This window comes from Bombyx mandarina, chromosome 09, assembly GCF_030267445.1.
Source record: "Bombyx mandarina strain Sakado chromosome 09, ASM3026744v2".
NCBI classification, from domain to species: Eukaryota; Metazoa; Arthropoda; class Insecta; order Lepidoptera; family Bombycidae; genus Bombyx; species Bombyx mandarina.
Window position 1 is genome coordinate 1003880 of NC_143216.1, and position 16892 is coordinate 1020771.

A 16892-nucleotide genomic window follows, 5' to 3' on the forward strand; every position below is an offset into this window, starting at 1 on the left:
ATGGGTTCCAGTAACCACTTAACACCAGGTGGGCTGTGAGCTTGTCCACACATATAGGCAATAAAAAAAAATAGGATCACGTGAAGTAAACATTTACTTAGAAAAATGAAATATATATCTCCCAAAACTTGAGTACGCCACTCGATACGACCCGACTGGCCATTAACTTATTGCAGTCTTTATAAACTTAAACACCGATATCAATACAACACATGCTTAATCCTTGACCGACAATCGCAATGTTGTCGTTGAGAACTTTTATGTACTTTTTTTATTTTATTGCTTAGATGGGTGGACGAGCTCACAGCCTACCTGGTGTTAGGTTACTGGAGCCCATAGACATCTACAAATTAAATGCGCCACCCAACTTGAGAAATACGTTCTAAGATCTGAGAATAGTTACAACGGCTGCCCCGCCCTTCAAACCGAAACGCATTATTGCTTTACGGCAAAAATAGGCAGGGTGGTACCTACCCAAGCGGAATCACAAGAAGTCCTACCACCAGTAATATTTGTGCATATACATTATAATATGTACATATAATATTTAAAGACACAACAGTCGGTCTTTTGATACACGGGCTGTTTAAAGTCTGACCAGAGAAGGTCTATTTAGACCTAAATGGAACGCATTTTTGTAATGTAAATAAGTCGCATACATATTCTATATAAATGAGAAAATATTGTAAACACAATATGAATAAAAATGGTAAAAATATTAGCAGTCCAATAGTTATAATTATAGCTTCAGCAATAAGTCTAACAGGTTATGGTCATATTAATATTATAGTATACTGTACTTCCTTGGAAAGAATATTAATATTATGCCCTGCACTAAAGTATTCTTACAATGAAGATAAAGTATGCAATCATCCTGACATTACATGTAAACATTAGTTGGCTGAGTTAAGACTTATTTAAAACAGGGATCACATGTAACATTATTGTCTTTATACATTTCTTAATATAATTTCAATTCCGACAAAGAATTTTAATGTCAAATGAAACGAAAAAATTTATTAAGACGTTACTTATTAAATTATTACTTATTAAAATTACTTATACTTATTAAAATTATTATCCCGCAGGTACTAATTTTTCTAATGAAATACGTACTTAACAAATGTTCACGATTGAATTGACTTCCACGGTGAAGGAATAACATCCTGTAATAAAAATCAAAACTCGCAAAATTATAATTTGCGTAATTATTGGTGGTAGGACCTCTTGTGAGTCCACACGGGTAGGAACTACCACCCTGCCTATTTACTGCCGTAAAGCAGTAATGCGTTTCGGTTGGAAGGGTGGGGCAGCCGTCGTAACTATACTGGGACCTTAGAACCTATATCTCAAGGTGGATGACCGCATTTACGTTGTTGATGTCTATAGGCTCCGCTAACCACTTAACTCCAGATGGGTCGTGAGTCCGTCCACTCATCAGTACATAAAAGAAAGAGCATTCAAAACAAAAATCGTTCCACAAAATACCTGTTTTAAAGCCTCTATTCTTTATTTTCACATTCGCACGAGTTTCCGTGCGTTGCGGCGAGATTATCCCTCGAAGCTAGAACGACAGTCAATTATTAATTTTTTAATAATAATAGTTAAGTAATTTTTCAAAACCTTCAAGCAGGTATCAGACGCTTAGAAGAACTCTCAGCGTGATCTTTATCACACGAAAACCATAATACCTAATTCTGAACAAGGAGTATCAAAATATTCGTTCGACAAGTAAATACAGCGACATAATCTAGTCGTGAATCGAATAATATTATCGCTGACAAATGATAAGTAGGTACTTAAGATGAATCTTATCAGTTGCAGTGCTCAGATGCTTTTACAGACGCTAGTTACACAGTACATCTCGAGTCGCCGTCATCATATACAGGTTTGTTATATTACATACAATCAATTGATCATTTATATTCATATTAATTATCAAAAAAATAATATTCATTCTCGAATTTGAGTAAAAAATCTCACGTACATTTTATTAATCACAAATATTTTTAATACTTCAAGTAAAACCTAAACTTACTCTAGGAGAAGTAATTATTTCTGTTACTGATGTGAAAAGTGTGCTGGAATGTGTAGCTCTCATAAGAACTCACCGTTCATAATGAGTACTATCATTTTGTTAGCACAATAAATTAATATTAATTCGTATTAAATATTTGACTAAAACAACTGAGGTTATTATACTTATTTTTAATCAAAACTATACTAATTGTAAAAAAAATCTATTTTCTATACTAATATTATAAAGAGGAAAGATTTGTTTGTTTGTTTGTTTCGAATAGGCTCCGAAACTACTGGACCGATTTGAAAAATTATTTTTCCATTAGAAGCCGACATTGTCCCTGATGAACATAGGCTACTTTTTTAATTTTTTTTTGTTTGTTTCATGTGTGTTTTAATGTTTCCGAAGCGAAGCGAGGGCGGGTCCCTAGTAATATATATTTTTATACTAATACATACCTACACATATGCCTAAATTTCGATTATCAGTAACCTATTAAATAGGCGATATATTTTAGAAAAATTCGTTAGTATGGATAAGAAGGTTGTATTGTTGTATGTACTATTAGCATTTTTAACAGGAACCATAATTATTAAAATCAATACACCTTAATTTTAGTTGGTACATTGATATTATGCGCAATGAGTAATAATTTAGAAGCAACAAGCATTTTCTTGCCACGTAACTTCGAAGCTAATATGAAAAATGGAGAACTGTAAAATTAAATAAATGCAACTACCTTAATCACAGTAAGTCTGTACTGTGAATGGACATCGTCTTAAAGTCATGTTTGATTAAAAGTTCTCAATTTTGAGTCACTGATAAAGATCAAATTAGAAAAAAAAGGTTATATCAAGACTCTGTTCCAAATATGTTACAAGTACTTTAAATATTTCTGATAAATATATCACCATTTACACTTTTAAATCAATATATATATATATAAATGAATTGCTGTTCGTTAGTCTCGCTATATTTTATTTCATATTTATCTCGCATAGATAAATATGAAAATGATCGGAATTAAATAAAAATAGCAATTTTGTTTTTCCTTTGATGTGTCCCCCGTCGGACGGATTCCTTTTGTTTGTTTTAAGTTTATTTTATACAAAAGTTTAGGTCTTTTATTTATCGATTGAGGCACTACGAAGTCTGCCGGGTTAGCTAGTTATTAATAAATTAAAGTCACTAAATTATAAAATGATTGATTGTGTTGAGTACTTTTTGAGAAATAAGTACCTAATTTTTCTCTTAGAATGATTATTTACTAACGATATTAACAGCAAACCTTCATCAGTGAGATTAAAGGAAGATAACTGCCCTGTTTTCTTTTCCTTTTACAGATATGCAACGAATATTTCTAATAGCCATAGCATGTCTTCTAGCAAAGACATCCGGTACCGACACAAACTACAGACTGAACACTCCAATAGTACCAAAAGCGTATACAATTATCATTACACCATACTTTGACACCGGCGACAGCAATGCCTTTACGTTTGATGGAGAAGTCAGCATCACGCTCACCACGACAGCAGTGACAAAGCAAATCAAGCTACACTCGGAAGATCTGAATTTTGTCGCTGACAATGTAACTGTAAGTGGTGTCAGTGGAGATATAGCATTAGCTAACACGGAACCGCTTATCTTTGATGCAAACTATACGTTTGTTTATGTTAATTTGGCGTCAGAATTACAAGTTGGCGTAGAGTATACACTGACTATTTCGTATAGGGGACCTATACGTGAGGACTTGAATGGATTTTACAGGAATTATTACTTTGAGAACGGCGTTAAAAAGTAAGTGTAGTATTGTCACTGATATATTTACATTCTATGTAGTTTAAATCGTTAGGGCTGTTTGTTTGTCAGTTGATATTTCTGCACGTTTGAGTCGCCGCACACAAAATGAACCTCACGATTATGATAATTGGAGAGATATAAGAATGAAATAATGTTTTTACAACCGATTTATTTTTAAGTTGAGCTCTTCCATAAATTGATATAATGCAATTGGGACTCTGACCTCATGTCTCACAGATTATATGTCACTTTTACACATAAATACATATCTATATCACTTATGTATATTATCAGTATGTCCATAATATGTGCGAATTATGAAAGTGCTATCTATGTATTTCTTACGTAACGATCTATTTGACTTAGCCTTAGAGTTTTAGTACTCTTCCTTAACTATGTATGCATGATAAACTTTATTAATTTAATATTTCAGTGTGCATCTCAAGAGCCAATTTAATTGTTTTATCTGTGTTCTTAAAGATATATGTGCGTTCGTATCTCTTTATTTCTCAATATCATAAATACATGTTATCTGATGTATTTGACGATTTTGATCGACAATTTAAAGTGTTCTTTCAGTGGAGTAGTGATGCAATACATTAGAAGTCCCTCAAGTTTATCTAATACAAAAATCCTATGCTTTGCTAAGTGGTAATAGAATAATTACACAATAATTATAATGTTACAAAAAATCTTAAAACAAAAAAAAAATTTTTTGGTGTTTTTTAAAATTGGCTCTTATCTCACAAGACCCAAGGCCAAAGGGTTTTGTATATATGGAGTAGGATACGTTGTGATGCGTACGTATGTATGATGTACGTAGCCACATTCCTACCGTATCGTATTTATGCGTAGCGAATATATAAAACATCCTGGCTTAAAATGTAAGCTTTAAATGTTTTACTGGTGGTAGGATCTCTTGTGAGTCCGCACGGGTAGGTACCACCACCCTGCCTATTTCTGCCGTGAAGCAGTAATGCGTTTCAGTTTGAAGGGTGGGGCAGCCGTTGTTATTATACTGAGACCTCAGAACTGATATGTCAAGGTGTGTGGCACATTTACGTTGTAGATGTCTATGGGCCCCAGTAACCACTTAACACCAGGTGGGCTGTGAGCTCGTCCACACATCTAAGCAATAAAAAATAAAAAAGATAGGCTAAGGTAGGATGAGCGTTACATCTGGTAACAGGAGCTCGCAAATAGAGCCATTTAAAATACAGTATCGGCATAGATCTCCTCCCATCTTTAAATATTAAGTTAAATTATTAGTTGCATTAAAACAATGGCTTTGTACACTTTAGCCCAATGAGGGTGATCGCTTCCCCGCATAAATAAGAAGCTACCAAATCCATTACATTAGCAGGCTTTAGTAAGAGTTTCATTAATTTTAAATTTTATGTTTTTTGTAAACGATATCCACCACAGCATTTGCGCTTTCTGGCCTAAGACTACCGAGATGCATGCATGATTTCGCTTAATGATAAACTCCGATAATAATTATTGAAAAAATCGAATATCCCTAATTTGACCTATATTTAATGATGGATGAGTTTCATTTCAGATGGTTGGGCGCGACACAAATGGAGCCTACACACGCGAGGAAGGCGTTCCCATGTTTTGATGAGCCTGGTCTTAAAGCCACTTTCACCCTGATTGTTGACCGACCGCAAAACTACAAACCCTCCTTGGCTAACACTAAGCTGCAGACTACAGTGACCCTGTAAGTTAATGAGATAATCAATTGACTGGCCAAGTTCAGTAAATAGTACTGTGAGGCACAAGTAAAACCATAATCTTAAAAAACCCTAACAAGTAATCGATCATATAAATTTTGCTCATCGAAAAATTATGCCTCTAAATGGAAAAATAGTTCACCAATTCTGTAAAAAATGACGTATTTTCTAAACTACTATAAATATCACCTTTTTGCAGATCAAATGGTTATGTTAGGGAAGTATTCTACCCTACCCCAATAATGCCTACCTATTTAGTGGCTTTTATGGTATCTCAATTTGACGCAGCCCTAGCCGACTCTACAAATGGAAGAGAGTTTGCAATCTACACCAGACCAGAGGCAGTTAACCAAAGCTCTTATACGTATGACTTCGGCACCAGAGTAGAGAAGGCTTTGAGTGATTTTTATGGTATCGACTATTACTCAGTTGACAGTAATCTGAAGCTGGATCATGTGGCTCTGCCAGATTTTAGGGCTGGTGCAATGGAAAACTGGGGTTTGATCAAATACAGGTAAAATTCAGTTTTCTCCATCTAACTGCCCAAACATAGCACTGAAAAGAAACCTGTAAATATTTAAATTTTTAGTCGCTTTTTGAATGAAAAAGGTACAGAAGATACTGTTTTCGTATATTTGGTTTAATAAGTTAGTAGCCCAGCTGGTATTAAGTTATCTGATGATCAGGACGCTATTCACATTAAAGAACTGATTTTGATTAATTATCGCGAGTCATCTTAGCTTATCTTAGCTTAGTTTAGCTTATATTAGCTTAATACTGGATCGCTAACAGCTAACCTCACTTTGTAGGGAAGCATTGCTCCTATACGTGCCAGAGGAATCTACCCCGTATTACAAGTACAGAGTTGCTCAAATCGTAGCTCACGAAACAACACATATGTGGTTCGGCAATTTGGTGACGTGTCACTGGTGGAGCAATACTTGGCTGAATGAGGGCTTTGCCAACTATTTCCAAGATTACATCACTGCGCTTGTAAGTACAATGTTTCTGTATGTTTTTTATTAGGCAAAGCTAGTTCAGGAAGGTTATTTTTCCTGGTCATAGGTCGTTTTGCGAGATCGTCGGCGTTGCGCCCTGCTATTTTTGGTGTGAAGTAGTCGTGTATCCGGGCATGAAGGCCGAGATAGCCCTTAAATATAATTAAGACTTGAGGCATATGTTTCAAGGTGAATGGCAGCATACATGATGTCTATGGGTTCCTAAAAGTTATATCTTGTAGACTGTAAGCTAGTCAATGCTAAAATATTTTGGATTTATAATTATATGGCGAAAAGTTTGGCTTCTTAGATTGTTTTAAAATTTTTCGTGTATTGATTAATTTAAATACGAAATATATATTTTAGTCTATTCTACCCAATAAAATTAAATATAATATAGATTTTTGAGGACGTGTCTTGTGATGAAATCGGTTGAAAGATTCTTGTAAACATAATGTTCTCATGTTCGTCGTGTGTATATACCCGATTACATATTTATATAATAATATTTACATCTCAAATAAAATACTAAGATATTACTCAACATTACAACAAAAGGTTGTAGAACATCACACAACACAAATTAGTCTTGAAATTAAATTTTCATATTTTTTCATATGATACCTTGAAGGTCCAATATAATATGTAATACCCCTAAAGCCCCTAATGTACTCGTATCGAGTGGTGTTGGAGTTCAAGTCCTGCAAGTACATTTCATTTTGGAAATACGATGATTTACCAGCTTTTACGTGCTTCTAGCATTGCTAAGTTCTATGGGTAATAAAAACCATTTACTATTTAGGTGGACTTTATTTATCTACGATTCAACAAGACTTATGCATTATTTAAAGCCTTCCAGGAGATTTCTCTTAGATCTGAAAAACATATCGAATGAGCTATCGGCTATGGAACGAGCTCCCCTCCACAGTGTTTCCCGAGCCCTATGACATGTTCTTTCTTAAAAGAGGCTTGTGGAGAGTATTAAGCGGTAGGCAGCGGCTTGGCTCTGCCCCTGGCATTGCTGAAGTCCATGGGCGACGGTAACCACTCACCACCAGGTAGGCCGTATGCTCGTCTGCCTACATGGGCAATAAAAAAATATATGCTCTGATGCTTTTTCGTATTTCCAGATTGAACCAGAAGTGGGTTCAGCTAATCAACTGGTCATAGGCTCAGTGTATTCGGCCTACGGCGCTGATAATTCTCCGTCCTCGGCACCCATCACGAACAACGACGTGAATTCACCAGCCGAAATCAGCGGTCACTTCGGGACGATCACGTATCAGAAGGGCGGTTCCGTGATCCGGATGATGCATCATTTCATTGGCGACGTCGCCTTCAAATACGCACTGCACGAGTATTTGGACGTAAAGTAAGATTTTTGGTCTGTTAACCAAAGTGAGTTAAGTCGTGGCCTAAAGGATAAGGATGTTCGAATCCCAGGCGAGTACCAATTTTTCTAATGAAATAAGTACTCAACAAATGTTCACGATTGACTTCCACGGTGAAGGAACAGCATCGTGTAATAAAAATCAAACCCGCAAAATTTATAATTTGCGTAATTACTCGTGGTAGGACTTCTTGTGAGTCCGCGCGGGTAGGTACCTCCGCCCTGCCTATTTCTGCCGTGAAGCAGTAATGCGTTTCGGTATGAAGGGTAGGGCAGCCGTTGTAACTATACTGAGACTTTAGAACTTATATCTCAAGGTGGGTGGCGCATTATCGTTGTAGATGTCTATGGGCTCTAGTAACCACTTAACACCAGGTGGGCTCTGAGCTCGTCAACCATCTAAGCAATAAAAAAAAAGTAGAAAGAAAAGGCAAAGTAGAAGGCGCCAGACTGCGTGGAAGGTTGCCCATGCGATGGACCGACCAGATCAAGTCGGCAGTTGGCGGCTGTTTGCATGAGTGTACCAGGCTCAACACAAACCGGGAGGAGTGGCGATTGCTTGTGAAGCGCATAACATCTGCCCACAGCAATAATGCTAGATGACGACCACGACCGCTCCGATAAGAGTGATACGACATACGAATACGAATAACCAAAGTATTAATAAAATCTTGTATTATTGATCCTATGTTACACGAATAAAGTGGTAAGATTAAATCTAGAAACGACTGCTTCTTAAACAAAGCATCTCCACGATGAAAATATCGCATTCTGTTAAAATAATTTGTATCTACGTTATTACTGATGGTACTCGCAGAGGAAGATACCCCACCCCACCTATTTGTCATGCAGAGCAGTTGCGCGTTCCATTTCTTGGGGTGGGATATTTGTTAAACAATTCGATTCTGACTTTCATCAAATCTATGTCGACATTGACTTTTTGATGTCTATCTGCTTTGGTAATAGCTTAACATTTGATAGGTCTTGGCCTTGACTGTCGATTAATAGTAATAAAAAACTTCTCAACAGCCGATTCGGTTCAGGATATCCAGAGTTGCTGTATTCAGCTCTAGAGAACGGCGTTAAGAATAACAACTCCTTAGCTTCCTACCCCGGAATCAGCATTACCGATGTCATGAAGACCTGGATCACTCAAGCAGGCCATCCGTTGCTTCACGTTCATGTTAACTACACCGATGACACTGTAACTCTAACTCAGGTAATATTTCCTAATAAGTCTAATAGGCAGCTTGATACATTTACAACGAAAGCTAACTAACTAAAGTGACAAGTAAGGGTATGAAATCCGATTGATATCACCGAAGCTTCTGTTTACTACTAAAGACTCTTTATGAACTGTTTTTATCAGCAAATATGGTCGAATGGTACGTAGAATGAAATATGTCATGTAAAGAAAAATGCCTTCACGAAAGGTATTATCTATGAAGACCTGAAATAGTTTCATAGATATAGGAGTGGACATGGACAGGTTAGAAATGAACCAAGTTAGGCAGGCAGGTGGTCGGATGTTCAAAATAAAAAGACGGTATAGTCTCGAACGAACAAATAAATTATTCAGGACATCCAAGCCAAGTTCCCAGCAAGCACCCAGAGGTTTTAAAATATAGGAATTCGGTTGGAAGAACTTGATAAAATCAAATTAGAACCATCAACAGCTTACCATTGCTGTCCAGTTACAATGCAAATTATGATTTTTGTTTTGTTAGAGCGTTGCTCTTTGTTGTTCTCGTTAGCCCATATTATGTTTGGTTCTTGTACCGAATCAGCAACTGAGCAGCAGCCTAATTCGTGCAGAAAATTCTAGAAGAACTTGATAAAATAAAATTAGCATCATCAGCACCTTACTATTGCTGTCCAGTTACAGTGCAAGTTATAATAATTTTTTGTTTAGGCGCTGTTCTTTGGAAGCCCATATTATGTTTAGCACTTGTATCGAATCAGCAACCGAGCAGCATGCTATTCCTTGCAGAAAATTTTAGATGGATCAACCTCTTATTCCAACTGAATGGCGTATTAACAAAATTTTTACCGGCATCCTGTATTTTTATGTGTAAAGACGCTATTGATTTTTTTTAGAAAAGATTCTACATCAATTCTTCGCATTCATCGAATGAAACGTACAGCATCCCAATAACTTACACGACCGGACAATCACCTGATTTCGAGAACACCAAACCAGTTTTCGTAATGACAGGGAAGACACATGAGTTCCAAATCACAAACATCAGCAAAACACATACTTGGGTAATATTCAACATTCAGGAGACAGGTAATTTGTCTAAAATGCCTTAAATATTGTTAACTAACTTTAGAACTTATCGCCCTAATTACTATAGTAGACGGACTAAGGACTTTGCAGTCTACCTAATGTTATTATTAACCTATACACATCATATATTGAATTTAGCCACCGAAAACTTAAAGTGGAGATCTCAGATGTAATACATTTTGGCTCTACTAATCTATCGATATTCATTCATTCTGGGTCACCGTCCTCGTCGAATCCGTCGCTTGCGACGAAGGTCTCGACGAGCGAATTAACCCGTAGACATAGCCCACTGAGTTTCTCGCCGGATCTTCTCAGTGGGTCGCGTTTCCGATCCGGTGGTAGATTCTGCGAAGCACTGCTCTTGCTAGGGTCAGTGTTAGCAACACTCCGGTTTGAGCGCCGTGAGCTCACCTACACATGTTAGGGTGAAACTGAAATAGCCTCTCAAGGCTATCAGCATAGTTAGCAAAAAAAAATACATTCATTCATATGTACCGGTATTTTCAGGTTTCTACAGAGTAACTTACGACGAGCACACCTGGGAGCATATAGGTGGTGCTCTGAAAGGATCCAGTCGAGAAAAAATACATCATCTTAATCGCGCCAAAGTAAGTGACATCTTCTGATAAAATCTTCGATGACAGTTATTAATGTTCCAAATTAAAATAAGTAAAACTATAAAGTTGTAATAATACTGAAAAATTCATAAAACATTCGGTGCAAATTTTAATCTAAAGCTATTATAAAATTTAGTATACTTATGATAAGCATGAGACATTTTTGCATTAAATAATCTGTACAATTAACAATGAGATACAAGTTGAAAAGATGTGATTTTATTAATGTGAATCTAATTTTTCAATTAACAAGCATATTTCATCTCTATATATTTTTAATTTAAGGTATAATATTATGTATATCCAAAGACATAAAATAAAAATCCGCAATTAAGACTGTCGTTATGGGTACACTAACACAGGGTGTTATAGTTTTATGTCAAAATTGCAGATAGTCAACGATCTCTTCGATCTATATTACGCTGATGAGGTCAGCTTTAGTCTTCTAATCGAAACCCTGGAATTCTTAAAAGAAGAAACTGACAATGCAGTGTGGTTTGCAACTATCAAAGGTTTAAATAAACTATGGAACAGTTACTTAGGTGATTCCGCTCTGGAAGACATCGAGGTGAGATTTAACTGATAATCAACATCTGTTTGTAACTACTTCAAATCATCCTTATCAATTTTTGTTTGTAATTACAAAACTGTATCTTTATTTTCATTATTCGTTTCATTCAAGCAATACTTAGCTCTTTGAATGCAATAGTCACCATTAATCATACATTTGTTTTTCTTTTACTAGTATTTCGGAACTATATTGGGTATTTTATGCTTTTGCTAATCCTAACAAGTGGTAAGACCTTGCGTTAGTCCACTCGGGTAGGTACCACCGCCTCGCCTATTTCTGCCGTGAAGCAGTAATGCGTTTCGGTTTGAATGGTGGGACCGCCGTTATGACTATACTGAGACCTTAGAACTCAAATTTCAAGGTGGATGGCGGCATTTAAGGTGTAGATGTCTATGGGCACCAGTAACCACTTAACACCAGATGGGCTGTGAGCTTTTCTAACCATCTAAGCAATAAAAAAAGATAGGACGGTGTAGTACTATTATTAGCTTCTTATGACTGATCAGATGAAGATCCTTATCAAAACCCAACTTAACGAGCGCGTGTTCTAAGCCTCAGTTCACGAACTATGGAGAACAGCTGTCAAGGCTTTAATAAACAAGGACTCCACATGGCCACGACTGCTCTGCCAACAGTAACCGACTATGATGATGAAAGTGCGAACAAAGTAAACATAATCTATATATATAAAAATGAATTGCTGTTCGTTAGTCTCGCTAAAACTCGAGAACGGCTGGACCGATTTGGCAAATTTTGGTCTTGAATTATTTGTGGAAGTGCAGAGAAGGTTTAAAAGGGAGATAAATATGAAAATGCTCGGAATTAAATAAAAATAACAATTTTTTTTTCCCTTTAATGTGTCCCCCGTCGGACGGATTCCCTTTGTTTGTTTTAAGTTTATTTTATACAAAAGTTTAGGTCTTTTATTTATCGATTGAGGCACTACGAAGTCTGCCGGGTAAACTAGTAACAATATAAAATACTATGCTTACAGAGATTAGCGCTGAAGTTTATTGATAATTCTATAACAACGATTGGGTACGAAGTGAGGGCTACAGATGATTTCTCGACACTAACAAACCGACTGCAGTTGTTGGAATTTGCATGCAAAATTGGTCATCGGGGGTGTATTGAAAATACTGTGTCCGCATTTAAGCGGTTTAAAGATACTGGAGTTAGGTATGATTATTTCTTCAACAATACTAGTTCAGATGCGTGACCTGATGTGCAAATTGGCTCTTCATAAGATCTTTCAGTGTTTTGCGTTTGTCTCTGTTTCCCGCAGCTTTTAGCTGTTGAGGTTTAAATTTGTCGATACGGAGATTTAGCAAATTAAGGTACTTTCATTTCACTGTTTTTAAAATGCCATGAGAACTTATAAATACTAATCTAAGAAGGTAAGCAAGGAATATCTAAGTAGGTAAGCAAGTTAAATCTGGAAGGATTATTTTACTTTAGAGCTAATACAGTGATGTTGATGTATTTAAAAGCATTTTGGGACTTAATTACTGAGTGGATATATATCGACCCTTGAAAGGCAAACGTGACTAAGCGACAATGCGTGAACTTTACAGTAGACTAATTTAAAGTTGAAATACCTGAAAAAATTCTATTTTAACGAATATGGCGGTAGCCATTACAGAACACAAGATATTTGACCTCCTGAATCAAAATCTCGCAAATGGCCTGAATCTCGCTTACGACATTTTCAAGATAAAGCGCATATATACAAGTTCCGAACAACAACGTTCGGACCGTCGGTCTACCGAGTAATATCACCCGCTCGGTGGAAGATCTTTCCTTTCGTCGCTTAATCCTCCCAAACGAATCTAGCTGTAGGATTGCAATGATTTTAATACACCTAGAAATATATATTTTTTGCGCATCGAATATGGTTATTGCCTATCATTTATGTATAAAGCAGTTAGTCACGTTTGCTTTTCAAGAGTCGATATATATTTTTACTTTGTTTCAGCGTTTCGCCAAGTTTAAGACCAGTCACCTACTGCAGTGGTCTTCGGTTCGGCGATGCCTCCGATTACGAGTTCCTTTGGGAGCGAATGTCAACGACCAATGTGGCTAATGAAGCCAGAGTCATCTCTGGGGTGTTAGGCTGCAGCACAGATGAAGGAAGTCTGAAGAAGTGAGCATATGAATTTGGAATTTTTTGAGTTTTTAGCCGTACTTTGGTTTAAATCAAGGAGCTAATTGCAAAGGTCCTGAATAACGAACTGGGTACACAAAGTTATCAGTTTGCCAACATGCTGTAGAGAAATTAATTTAATTCAAGTACTTGTATTTACTTTAACAGTAAAAATAAATAAATAAACCCTTAACTTTAACAAAGACTAGGGTTGGTGCTTTTTAGTTTTTTTATTTTCAACTTGTTTTCTCTTTGACAAAGTGGTCGTACGGAAATTCCCAGTTTAAAAATTTTACTCAAAACTTAGCCAAAAAAGCATCGAATTTATTATCATATGTTTTGTAGGGTTTTATTAACAATTATAAATAATTGACTATTCATGTACTTGTTATTCTAGATTCCTTTTCTCGGTTAAAGAAGAGAACAGTCCGATAAGGACACAAGATCTGACTGTTCCACTGACCGGCGTCTTGTCTAACCACAGTCATATATACATAGTCATGGACAGCTTGAAGCAGAACTACAGTGCGTGGAGTTCCATGTAGGTTTATCGGATTTGTTGTTCTCAAATTTTCGACGAGTATTAACATATATTAATTATAATAATAATAAACATTTATTCCAAACATAAATTAGGCACAAAAAAATAAAAACAAAAATATGAAAAATAATGAGGCTTGGAAAGGGTTACCGGCTCAGCAACGCCTAACAGTAACGAAACAATCAGTACTGCGGCGCTGATCTTCCGCCGGCACCTGCGGAGTGACGTGCGCATCAGCATCAGACCGACCAATCGTTAACCGTTCATTAGTCTATCTGGAAATAATCTGGACATTAAAGCTTTTAGGCTTTAATAGAAAAAAAAAGTTGCACCTTCAAAAATCAAAAGCTAGGGTCAACTGTGTCACAAGTGATTTACCCACACTGTAGAAGTCGTCGTGGCGTAAAGGATAAGCCTCTTAGTGCATTCATATCGAGCAGCGCGACTGTCGGTACCAATTTTTCTAATGAAATATGTCCTTAACGCACGTTCACGAGTGACTTACACGATGAAGGAATAACATCGTGTAATAAAAATCAAATCCTTAAAAAATATAATTTGGGTGATTACTGGTGGTAGGGCATCTTGTGAGTTCGCAAGGGTACGTAAAACTAGCTTGCTTATTCTGCCGGAAAAACTATAGGGTGTTCTGGTTTGAACGGTGGAAAAACTGTTGCACCAAAGAACTGAGACTTGGAACCTGTATCTCACGGTGGGTGACGGTTTTAACGCCATTGATGTCTGTTGGGTTCCGTAACCACTTACCAGATGGGCCGTGAGCTCTGACTAAGAAATAAATAATAAATAAAAAACACAACTAATACCAAATATCTTAAATTCACATATTTAATTTGATAAGATCATGTAAGAGTAGCTGAACAATGAGCAATGGGGTTGGGGTTCCTTGAAAGGCTAAATTTTTTTTTTCTTTCAAACAATCTACAGCAAATGCTCCAATTACTACATCTGCTTGGTTTCAAACTAAACATTTTAAATGGAACCAATCAATTTGAAGTCTTTGGCTTTTTAAAATTTGTGTTATCTTTCAATTTCAGTCACACATCAATGGACACAATTTTAAGCACTGTAGCAGCGGCTTTGCATACAGAGGATGATTTTACGGATGTAAGTTTAAGACTTCTGCAGAATTCGCTTTGTGGTCGAATACTTGCTAATTTGTGGGGCAGTCCTTCAGCGTTTTGGGGTCGTTACGCGTCATTAGCCTTGTTGACGACAAACAAGAGGCACTAATGAATATGTACGTAGCCAAGTGTTTGACGAACACTTATTCGGGTCAGACGAAGTCCTCATCAAAGTTTGCGATAAATTTAATTGCCTTATTCAAATGCCCTATTGGATTTTTTTTGTGGTTATCTTTTAAAAACCTTTATTAGGAAAATAGATTCAAATCCTGTAGTCGTTGTTGTTAAATATTTTCATATTATCGTATTAAGTAATTTTGCGATGATAGAGACTAGTTACTACTAGTTAGTTTTAATTTTCAAGGATTAGTAAATCCACCCATTTCTACGCGAAGCAATAATGAAGTATATGTGCCCATGTATTTTTTACTATTTATGTTACCATTTATTACTGGTGGTAGGACCTCTTGTGAGTCCGCGCGGGTAGGTACCACCACCCTGCCTATTTATGCCGTGAAGCAGTAATGCGTTTCGGTTTGAAGGGTGGGGCAGCCGTTGTATGTATACTTTAGATCTTAGAACTTATATCTTAAGGTGGGTGGCGCATTTACGTCGTAGATGTCAATGGGCTCCGGTAACCATTTAACACCAGGTGGACTGTGAGCTCATCCACTCACCTAAGCAATAAATAAAAAAAAGCTCTGTTTCCGGGCAGTAAAGGTGAATTTGGGATGAGATGGCTGCAACAACTACTTGGGTTCGTTGACCGTTGAAAAGAACTATCGTATTCACGTAGAGTAGTAAAAAGAAGCGCAGTCACAAAAGTCGCAATCTTCTATTGACGATTGGTATTTGTTTTTTAGATGGAAACCTGGCTCTCAATTTGCACGGAATGCACCGAACAAAGCAAATTAAGTGCGAGAACTGCTTTGAGTGGCGCTCGGGCTTCCTCGGAATGGTCAAAGAAGCATCGGGAAGAAATAGTCAGCGCTTTGAAGAGCGGATCTTCGGTGAACGCGCCATCTTTGATTCTTTTCATTTTGAGCATTGCAGTAGTATTATTTAAATTTTAATCAAATATCATAATTGAAATAGTTATTCAGTCAAATCTTATTATTACCTTATTTTAGCTAATTCGTATTTATTTTTGTTTAAGCAACTCCTATAGTTGGTTAGTAATAATAACGTATTATTTGTAAGTTTAAGAAGAGATACTTCTCCACTATTATGTGCACTAAATTCCAAAGTAGAGCTGAACGCGCTCGGTTGCTGAAAAACATTCTTATCACTACCAGAGTCGGAGTTTTCATGCTGACGTGAATAATATCTGTAATTTAACTATAAATAAAGTTAATGAATGTAAACAAAAATCTTTTGTTATCATTTTCATTTTAATTTATTTTTAATGACGAACGGATTTACGGTCTATTCGATGATAAGTAACATAATTCACAGACACGACAACCTGATTGTCAGAAACCACTTCGAGTAGTACCTATGGTCGTAGTCCCTACAGTATTGTAGAAAGACAGCATATCCTTAAAACCGGATGACTGTTCAGCGGCAAAAGGCCATAGGTGATCCAACTCGAGCAGGCACCAACAATTCGTTAGGGTGGGAGGGCCTCTTGTGAGTCCGCATGGG

At 36.6% G+C, this 16892-nt stretch overlaps 1 protein-coding gene across 1 annotated transcript; it reads left to right on the forward strand.

Moving 5' to 3' along the window:
- Window positions 1-1833: 1833 nt before the first annotated feature.
- Window positions 1834-16618, forward strand: LOC114247394 (membrane alanyl aminopeptidase). The gene is made up of 15 exons (XM_028180351.2): window positions 1834-1888; window positions 3364-3820; window positions 5385-5543; window positions 5756-6070; window positions 6366-6549; window positions 7685-7926; window positions 8974-9163; window positions 10042-10234; window positions 10742-10842; window positions 11243-11419; window positions 12417-12601; window positions 13398-13565; window positions 13963-14106; window positions 15162-15231; window positions 16112-16618. The coding sequence occupies exons 2-15, from the start codon at window positions 3366-3368 to the stop codon at window positions 16319-16321; spliced, it is 2793 nt and encodes a 930-aa protein (XP_028036152.2). The 5' UTR covers window positions 1834-1888; window positions 3364-3365; the 3' UTR covers window positions 16322-16618.
- The last annotated feature ends 274 nt before the right edge of the window (window positions 16619-16892 follow it).

Coding starts and splice junctions, on each gene's coding strand:
- LOC114247394 (XM_028180351.2), top strand. CDS start 3,366: ATGCAACGAATATTTCTAATAGCCATAGCATGTCTTCTAGCAAAGACA. Junction 5,544..5,755: donor CTGCAGACTACAGTGACCCT/GTAAGTTAATGA, acceptor ACCTTTTTGCAG/ATCAAATGGTTATGTTAGGG. Junction 7,927..8,973: donor CACGAGTATTTGGACGTAAA/GTAAGATTTTTG, acceptor ACTTCTCAACAG/CCGATTCGGTTCAGGATATC.